At 42.1% G+C, this 10,616-nt stretch overlaps 1 protein-coding gene across 18 annotated transcripts in view; it reads left to right on the top strand.

Annotated features, from left to right (window-relative positions):
• The window catches only part of LOC111871350 (CUGBP Elav-like family member 2), a 1,228,155-nt gene that overhangs the window by 718,787 nt on the left and 498,752 nt on the right, over window positions 1-10,616 (top strand). For all 18 annotated transcript variants that reach the window (XM_023864398.2, XM_023864392.2, XM_023864391.2 and 15 more), the window contains one exon: window positions 9,207-9,421. In XM_023864398.2, coding sequence (XP_023720166.1) covers window positions 9,207-9,421 — 215 coding nt within the window. The remainder of the gene's footprint in view (window positions 1-9,206; window positions 9,422-10,616) is intronic.

The raw sequence follows: 10,616 nt of genomic DNA, 5'->3' as shown, positions 1-10,616 counted from the left end.
TGTCAAAATTCGCTGAACTGAGCTCCAAGTCACTCCCAACAGCTCCACAATTTCTTCAATGGTCCGTCGTCGATCTTCCTTGATGATTTCACGAATTTTTTCAACATTTTCATGTGTTCGGGCCATTTCAAAAACGACGATCACACAAAACACTTGTCACTATAAACTCTGCCGAAACTAGTCCTTACCTTCTGAAGCAACGGTAGTCGGCTTATCGACTCAGGAATGTTAGCTCTATGCGCTCATAGCGGCAAAACGCGGTATTACAAAAGCTCTGCCCACAAAAAAATTAGTTCGGTTTCTTTTGGGTACCCCATCGTATATATATCTAAAGGAACAGAATGGTAAGAATTCACGTATGGCGTAAGTACCGATAGCCAAACCTGGTAGCATTATGACACATACCAATGTCGCACGCAATTGCTTTCGACACTGAATGACACATATTCACATTAGTCAGTTGTGTTCCAGAGGCTGATCATGCGCACGTATGCATACATTTTAGGTCAGTACCTACTTCGCCAACTAATACGTAACTAGATGGCCAACGTAAATAATTAGCAAACTAGATAATCAGTTAATTAAAGTGCTAAGTAGCCAGCTCACTATCTAAGCAGCTAATCCCCCTATTAGCAAGCCAGTGGCTGAACAGGTTGATTAAGTACCAACTAATTCGTCAGTTAACCAACTCCTCGATGTATATTGTAACGTCGATGTCCATTTCTAGGCAACAGCTTGGTAAACCCCTTCCCACTTAAGAGCGTGACAAAAATAACACATCAGTGCTAAGCAGCGGAACTAAACACGCGGAAGAATGAAAGTTGCTTCTGTGGGGTCCGTGCCGAAGGTATATAAGGGACAACGAAGGTTGTTTACAGGCAATCCCATGTGGAGGCGAGGTTAAATACCTCCACCGTAGCCCTGTAACGCGACTCGAACTCCGGCTCCTCGGTCGTCGAGCCCATAGCCAGTCGCTATACCGACCACGCTATCCCATCTCCTGCTTTGTGTGTTATAGTTACGGCAGTGTTTGTAGTATTATAATTAATTATAGTTACAACTGGCGAATATCCAGTAAATCGATTCGCCAGTCCAAACCCCGTCTACGAGTCACTAATACACATGACAGTATGAGCAAATGTATGTGATGATAAAGCGATGGGCTCTGAAATCAAAATTTTCTCTGAGGTATTGATTGGTATATTTCTGGCTTAAACATAGACACAGCAGGCAGTTGTACAGAGAAGGAAAATGCCGATGTGTTACGGACAGCCACGAAATTGCGCAGTGACGCAGTAGCCCGACTGAGTTCCTAACGGGATGCGGGCCCCGAACTTGTCTTGGACGTTACGCTTCTGCCACGCCTCTCGGCGCATCTGTTAAACCGTGGCGGGACCATTTCATGTCTATGTGCAACCAATTGTCCTATTTTATTTACTTTCACTTCGAAGTACAGCAACATATTTAGGTGTTCGTACGTGTGGCTTTCCGGTGGAGGGAACTGCTGGTGCTCAGTAAGTTAGCAGTTTAATTATGGAAAATGTGGTTGAGGCCTGTACTCTTAACTTCCGTCCTTTGCTACTGAGTCCACTTGGCACTCCGGCCACTGTTCGGCCTATTGTACCAGCCCCAGATTGTGAAACCATCGGTGGAATGCGAATTGACAAGGGAAACAGAAGTACCGTATTTACGCATGTATAGGCCGCACATATTTTGCCAAAAATTCAAGAGGAAAACTGGGGTGCGGCTTATATTCGAAATATTCGAAATTACACTTCATTTAACAAAAATATATTCATAATTAGTAATACAGGGTGTTCTACTCCTGAAATAATATTCCAAGAAAATTATTTTTTCTATAATTTCTGTCTGAAAATTGTGCCGCGCCCTATACATGCGTAAATACGGTACTGGGAGAAAACATATCCCAGTGCAACTTTGTTCACCACAAATCGCACATTACGTGACCCTGGTTGGAATCCGGGTCGCCGCGGTTGGAAGCCGGCGACTAACCGACCGAGTCATGGCGCTGCCATGAAGGAATCTTACTGTTGTTTTGCGCCCATATGCATTTCCCTCTCTGATGCATACTAGACACCGCATGCAGAGAACCTCCCTTTAAGCATCTGTGAAGGCCGCAGAAATGAGGAATAGAGTGTAGCTGGCGCTCCGTGTGACGGCGGGTGCCACAGTCTCTCTTTCAGATATGTGAAGGGTGTGCCCTCAAGTCACGGTCTGTTTCCTATAGGTGGTCGTTAGGCGTTCTTTACGAAGTAAGAGAAGCCCTATGTGGAGTCAATGTATTTCGGGTTGCACATCTGTTCGCGACCCAGTTTCAGCTGAACAGATTCGGTATGGGAGACTTTCACCAAAAGTTGTCAGGCAATTCCAATTTTCAGCCGTATTGCTCCATAATAAAGTTTGGTTTGCATAAAGCCATAAATGTGATTTTCCGTATATTCCAGAATCCCTTCCCACTGTTTTCTTGAAATTCGGCTTGCGAGATGTGCCCTAGTTTTCACTTCATTCCTGTTTCTAATGACACTGGACTTGAACGTCTGTAGTAATTTTGTGTGCTGCATTACGGACTGCACCCATTTCAGTCTTCTTGGTGTCTGAGGTGTCGGTAGAACTCATCATTGCGCTGTGGAGATAAGAGAAGGAAAGCGAGAGAATATGAAGGTAATGAAAGGAAGAGGGAAATAAAGGAAAGAATGAATGATAGCAAAACGGATATAGTAGAGGCCGCGCCATAGCTCAAGCGGTTAGTCGCTGGCTTCCCACTGCGGCGGCCCGGGTTCCATCCCGGGTCTGGTCAGGTTGGTTTTGTGGTGGACAAAGTGGCGCTGGGGCAGGTTTTCTCCGAGTACTTCGGTTTCCCCTGCCAATCTTCGTTCCACCAATAGCTCCACAATCACCCTCACCTATCATCTGTGGCTGGTACAATAGGCCAGAAGTGGCCGGAGTACAAGGGACTTAGTCCCACCCCACTAGCAATAAAAAAACGGATATATGCTCGTAGATAGAGGGATGAATGCATAGAATGAATGTACTGATCTGCAAGTTCGGCCCTATTTTTGTGCAAGACTATGTCTAGCTGGTGGCGTCACTGCAGTTTGAATGTATATGGTATGGTTGTGCCTTAGTACCACACCTCAGGGAGAAGGGTAGTTATGTTAAACCGTTATCATATAATATGGCACGCTGCACCAAATATGGATCCATGTTAGTAATTCAATGACTAGACATATTCCATATTAACTGCCTGATGATGGTCCTCTGTGACCAAAACATGTAGCAAAATAAAGATTTAATTGCAAACATTAAAAGCTAGTATACATTTGTTGTGGTGACGATTTAACATAACTACTATATATATATATATATTGTTAATTATCTTTTTAAACGTAGATATTTTATTTTATCGCTACTAAATTATTTTGTATTATTATTATCATCATCATAATAATCATCACGTCTAATTAATGACTTTGATTTTGGTATTATTTTATTATCATCATTACTCAGATGTTATAAATTGCCATTTTTATAATTCGTATGTCTCTCTGTTCCTTCACTCATGCTCACTTTGTATTTAGTCCTTGGGGTGTTGAGTTAGCACGAAATGAAATAAAGATTTAATTGAATTAGTATTGTTATCATTATTACAGCGGCAGCAACAACACCACCAATCCTTATTCTGAGTGATGAATCTCATGCATATTACAAGTATCCAATTGGCAGTATCGACATTTCTGATTTTTGATTCTTGGAATCGTTTTCTCTGTGGCTTAGTTCTGCAGGTTTTCCAAAGGTGTGGGATGAGTGATACGTTTATGATGTGGAATACTCAAAGCGCCGAGTTCAAGCATAAATTGCCTCCATCTGCTTAGCAGTGCTGATTAATTGAAATTATGTAGTCGTGACCCATACGTGAAATATGGACCCCAGTCACTCTGACATTCGGAAAGGTTGACAAATTACTTAACGTACTTCTGAATCTTCAAGACGTTTCTGTCAGACTGCTACGCGAATTCACATCCCTGCATACTGAACTTAACGAGTTACACATAAATGACATGAGAATTCAAATGGAAGTAAGTACCAGGAACAACAAAAGTGGTTTCTTAATTTTCAGTGCGGTCTTTCTTGCATCGAGCATGCCATGTATATGAGGATGCCTCAGTATAGTGACGGGCTCTATGGTCTGAGAATACGGGTTTGATTCCTGACAGGGACAAGAAATTTTTTTCCTCTCCGTTGCATCCAGACCGGCTGTGGGGCCCAAACGTCCTCATATCCTATGGAAACTGGGGGCTCTTTCTCGGGGTTAAACCGACCGGATCCAGTGCCTAAGTTATAAATGCACAGTTACACCTTCATTTCCCCATACGTTCTCATGGCTTTGTACTTATGTAATTAAGTGCCGCGACAATTTTCCTTACTGTAGTATTTTCACGTTTTAAGGAGCCCAACAGTTCTTATGTCTCGTTCAAACCGTGTTCACAATTGGTAGGCTCCATGACACTGATGCGGAAGGGCTCCGTGAAATACTTATTCTTATTTGAAACGTTACTTCACGAAATGTCCATTCAGATTTCGGGAAATGTCGACAGATCAGGTCTGTATGTCATGTGTTCTTCGGCACCCCACACTCGGAATTAGTGGATTTTTTACTTTGTCCATCGTCCGGTGTTCTAGAAAGTACGAAGTAATTGTGAGAGTTAAGGTTAAGGTAACTTGGTCTCGTGCCCATCATCACGCTAGGAAGACTTATACAGGAAGTGAGATGATAAGTTCCGTCCATCCTGCAGATCAGTATGAGATGGAAGTGGACAGCTTCACGTTCGGCTCTCCATGCCCGCGGGAAACTCCCGCTGAGTGGGCCCCAAACTGGGTGTCGGCGCCACGTCGTGTCAGCATTGCATGTCGGGATTCTGCTTGCTTCCTTCCTTATTGCGACTCATAAATTCTGCAGGAGCAGAGAGAACCGTCTGCAATATGATTAGTCGCCGTATTTCCTGTATAACTCTTAAGCTATTTATGGGAAAGTTTCGCCGACGTGCAAAAGCAGTTTCTATCTGGCATGGAATAGCGCGCGCGGTTCCTACTTTAATGCCCATTCATTTCATAGCTCCAGGAAGTTTCTTGACCTTCGAGGTTCAGGGTCCTCCGAAGCGTTAGTAACCACATACAGAAATATTTTGCATAACCTATAATATCCAGAGGGGCACGCGGTAGCGTAGTTGGTTGAGGCACTATGCTACAAGCCGGAAGGTCGCGGGTACAAGTCCCGATGAGGTGACTGGATTTTTTTTAATTGACCTAATCGTTCCAGCCACAGTATGGCCCTGGGGTCGACTCAGCCTTTAACAGAAATGAGTACCAGGAATATTCCTTGGATAAAGAGCGGCCGGCGCTTAAAGCTGACAACCTTACCGCCATCTATGAGACGATTCATTCACGAAAGTGAGGTTGAAGGAGATTTATTTAAGACAATAAAGTACTTGCTAAAAATATAGTGCATAACGAAATTCGCAAGTAATTCCTTCCACATTTGTGAACTGCACATCTGTGTGACTGAAATACTGTTCAAGAATTCTCACATAATTGTCCACCTTTCTCTCGTAGCAGACGGCAACGAGCAGTGTATAAGTTGTGGGACTTGTGTCGACTTTCCTTTAAGAGTTTAACGAACATTATCTCGGTTATACGTTTCAGTACACGCCTGTTTCCTTCGTGGAGAGTGCTTGACCGCTTCTGTCATGCGGTTGCCATGGTATCAAGCTCCGTTGGGCCTCGTACGGCCGCAGCAGAAAAGGAAAGTGTCACGGCATTGTGTTCGTGTGCATTAACCTCAGAACCATTACCCATCTTCAGCTCGCTTTACGGTGGCGGTCGCCGAAAGTACGTCCAAGTATCTGCGCCATTCTTTAAATTGAAGCCGCTGCTACTCTGTCCCTCCTGCTCTTGGGTCTGCCGTTAGATCGACTACCTTAACTCTTGTAATAATTGGAAAGTACACCATTTCCACGAAGTGCAGTTTGTCCACGCTTCGCTTAACATGAAACTGAGACTGTAGGGCCCAATTCCGAACTTTGAGTGCTGCTGGTACCATTGCCCGTCATTGGACATGATCCTGAGTCAGTTCCAATTTGCCTCCCATTTTCACGCGTTCACTACGATATTATTATTATTATTATTATTATTATTATTATTATTATTATTATACAATATTTTGTTCAGGTTTATCGTGGCCTTAGATCATGCACTTTCCTTTTGGAAAATGTTAGCCTCCCTGTTCCTCCCAGCAATCTTAGGGACTTCTTATTGTTTGGTGTTTGTCCCTCCAAATAACACTGTCCTACTCGGTGCGCCTCTGCTGCCGCCGTGTTGGGTAAAGATCTCGACGTACCTGGAGTCGGAGCCTTTTCTCTCAGTCACGTTTATACTCATCAGCCTAAAATTGTTTATAATATTGTTCATAATCCTACTGTTCTGTGTTATGTAGTTCTTAATTGTCATGTTCTTGTTACCGCTCTTCATCTTTGTATTGTCACGTATCATGTTAACGCAACGAGTAATCGATGGGTTCTCTGGATCGATGAATCGATTTATTGGATATTTACCAATCGGAACTACAATTAGTGTAACACAGTCTTACTGTAACTAACACTTCGCAACTGCAAGCAATGATAATGCTCTAAAGGTTACTGTAACTGCACAACTAAAATAAAAACTTTACTCTGATTTGTCCATCTTCTGTCATATTGTGTCTTTTGTTGGTCAGTTCTCTCCCTGATGTAGGTTCTCGTTGAACTGTAAGGAGAGCATATCCTTCATCAGTAAAGTTATCGCTTTCTTCGCTGTTACTGTGCTTTGGAGGTTCGTTGCCGTGTGAACGGAAACGTTTCTGTATGCGTTGCTTAGGAATCGACGTGACTCTATATGCAATGCATTGCTTCTTCAGTCTTATCCGTTGCTATGGAAAAGTGTTCCAACAATTCGCCGTCCAGCATCGGCGCCTTCCGTGTTGCCACGGGAACGTGCTCAACGAAGCCTCGCCCAGCAGATGGGCAGATTGCAGCTTTCAGGCGTCGTGTTTGTTTAATTTTCTGTATTAATGTGCTTTTTCCTGCAGTGTTTCGTTGTAATTTGTCGTCTACTTTCTGTTGTGTTCGTTCATAATGTAATTACCGGCATCCGCACTGTGCAGTTAGACTGCTTTGCCGAAAGCATATCCTCCAGGTGCATTGCAACAGGCTTATATCTCAGCATAAATGTAGCCGTCTTTCAAAGCTTTCGAGTATTGAGGTCAAATATTCGTAACGAAACTTGTTATTTTAACACTTTCCCGTTAAAATTTGAGCAGCCCCTGTGCCCGTGATTTGTGAAAACATTACAGTGACAAATTATTCAATGTTCTTAGATATGGTACCGTATAATTATACCATCATAGGGAAAAACTTGAGAGACACTACTGTATGGATTCCATATTTATTTAAAAAAACTTGACCAAGTCGAACTGGGTACCTCGATATTGCTTTTCCGATACGTAGGTGACGTACCGCTTCTTACCTGACGGTTAGGAGAGATCTGGGTACCTTGCAATGACAGTTATGTGCGTAACTCTAAGCTAATACACTCTATTTTCCTTTTCAGTATTCAGTGACTAGTGAGTTAGACGTTTTGAGAACCCATTACCGAACTGGGTTGGATTAATGGATGATTACATGTTGTAATCAAATGAAATTTGAATACTCTGCTTTTTGGTATTGCATAAGGGGCTGAAACCGGAAAGAGACGTATACATTTACGTCGTCGTTCATTTGTTTGCTGTGGTGATTGACAGCTCTCAATTGGGGAAGCAAAATTCATATTCTCCGTGATTTGTGGTTAGTTACGCCGCCTGCATAATTAGGTCGTTAGCGTCCGAATGCCTACAGTACCTGATCAACTCGTTATTTCATTAGTTGCAGCCTCATGCTTTCTCTACACGCTGTGGTTTCCGAATATTCTGTTTGAATGCTTCGTTTTGTTTCTGGTCTCGTAACTTCTTAAAGGGGAAAATAATTTGTCACATTTGATGTATCGCTGCCTTGCTAAGTACAGTTGTCATTGTAGTATTATCTTGTATTCTGCATACGCTGGCACAGGCTGTGCCAAACAGCATGAACAGGAATTACGGATTCGCCCTGAGTAGGTCATGGAAGTCTCCTATTCATTCTCCAGTGGCCAATCAGTTCCTTCTACACGACACTACTCTACTCAGATGATCAAAAAAACAAAATTGTTTATTCACTCTCCACGTTCTGGCAGCAGGCCCTGACTAAGGCAGACTTTTACCTTTCGTTTTTGTCTTTCTCAGAGTTAACATTTTCCCCCTGAAATCACTGTTGTGTCCTTGGAAAAGGCCATCATTTTAAAGTATTCTGCTTCACACTTGTGACTACAAACCGACTGTGCCCCCTGTATGCTTCCTATATACACACCAATATATTTAATAAAAAGTAAAGGTATCCCTGTAACAGGCCGTGGAGGCCCATGGGGTTGTGAAATGTTGAGGTTCCCATATTTTCTAGACAATCGGCTCACAGATGGCGGTGAGGTCAGCCCTACGCGCCGGCCGCCCTTAACCCCCAAAAATATTCCTGGTACTTCTGTTAGAGCCTGAGTCGACCCCAGGGCCATAGTGCGGCTGGAAGGATTAGATCAATTGAAAAAATCCAGTGACCTCATCGGGACTTGAACCCGCGACCTTCCGGCTTGTAACATAGTGCCTCAACAAACTACACTACCGCATGCCCCAATATATTTAATAAGTAAATAAAATACATAGCTGGAACATCAGTCCACAGTTACATAGACGTAACAATCCCATAATAATATGTCAGTTAACAAATAAGTTATCATTTAGAATCAAGAACAGTAAAATATATACATTTACAATGAATACAGTTAGTATACATGGAACAGCCATGGCTAGTATAAAATGACGACGAGATATATATGCGTAAGTACTGTGGTGGCCGCGGCAGTGGTGGTATAAGAAGAAGAAGAATGCCCGAATTCGTAATATCTCGAGAAATGCGAGGAGCATGCCCCGCAGTTTGTTTCCAAACTGACAGTACAAAGGAACGTCAGTCTGGAGTATGTTACTAGTTATTCATACGTGAAGTTAGAGCGTTTGTGTTGTTTTGTTGCAGTAGTACGATGAACAACCCCGTAAACAACATGAACAACAGCAGCGGCAGTGGTGGCGTCAACAATTCGGAGCAACCGGACCCCGACTTCATCAAGATGTTCGTAGGTCAGATCCCGCGCTCCATGGACGAGAATGATCTTCGTAAAATGTTCGAGGAATTTGGCCGCGTCCACCAGATCAACGTGCTGAGGGACAAGGTCACCGGCCAGAGTAAAGGTAGGACATCAGTGGCACTGCTGTCTTATGGTTATGGTCGTTAACACAACAACAAAGTAATAAAGCCATTATCCGTGTTATTAAAACACCCGTCAATAATGCAACAATATTTTTTAATATAAAATACATCTAAAATATGTTTCTCACTGAAAGTACCAATTTAATACCTTACGATGTTGTTAAAATCATAAAATGTCATTAAGACACTAAAAGTATAACTTATACACTAAAAGTGATCATCAAGTTATCAAAATGTCTCTAGTTTTACATATGTTTTCTTCTCACTTTACAACATGTTTCGGCCGCATATGGGCCATCGTCATGTAATTTTCGTTTTGTTTTTTCGAGGAGACCACTGCACTGTTGATTTGTCTATCGTCATTGTTTAGTTTTTATCTCACGATTTGAGCGCTGTGTTTGTACTCTTTTGCGGTCATAGTAGTTTTTTCGTGTTGTGTTTCCCTCGTATATGTGTTACTAGTGCGGTCTTCCTGGAGACATTTTGATAATTTGATGTTCACTTTTAGTGTATAATATATTCTTTTAGTGTCTTAATGACATTCTATGATTTTAACAACATCGTAAAGTATTGAAGTTCCACTTTTAGTGAAAAACATATTTTAGGTGTCTTTTATATTTAAAGAAATATTGTTGCATTATTGATGGGTGCTTTAATAACACGGATAATGCCTCAATGCAGTGGGATGCTGAAATATAATAAGAAATCCATGCTCATATTAAATAAGTAAGAAATATTAGCATCTGTTTTTGTCTTCACCCGATAATATTCCTCTGTATTTTTGACGGTCATAACCATGAGATATACGAGTATATGCCTGCGTTCACGGAGCAACTGTTTACCGACAGAATTAATAAGTAAATTTGTCTTATCGTTTCCTGTGGCACGGTTTCAGTAAATACAGCGTTATATTCCGAAGCCTTCTCTTATAATTTTGTGATTATAAATTTCAAGCCCTAATATGTGATAGCTAATAAATTGAAACGTGTGAGCTGCCGTTTTCTAGTCTCCATAAACATAAAGTTACTTAAATGAATACGTTTTTCCATGTGTTTCTTCGAATGAAGCTTGTTAGCGGTACCGCTGCGATGGCCACGCAACGTAAGAATACATCGTCGTGCTTTCAGTATCGTATTTCATAGATTAAACTCCATTATGCATGTTGTAGGGACGAGG

The sequence above is a fragment of the Cryptotermes secundus genome, unplaced genomic scaffold (genome assembly GCF_002891405.2).
Source record: "Cryptotermes secundus unplaced genomic scaffold, Csec_1.0 scaffold1, whole genome shotgun sequence".
Classification (NCBI taxonomy): Eukaryota; Metazoa; Arthropoda; class Insecta; order Blattodea; family Kalotermitidae; genus Cryptotermes; species Cryptotermes secundus.
The sequence above is the reverse complement of the archived record's forward strand: the minus strand, read 5'-3'. Positions and strand labels throughout refer to the sequence as shown.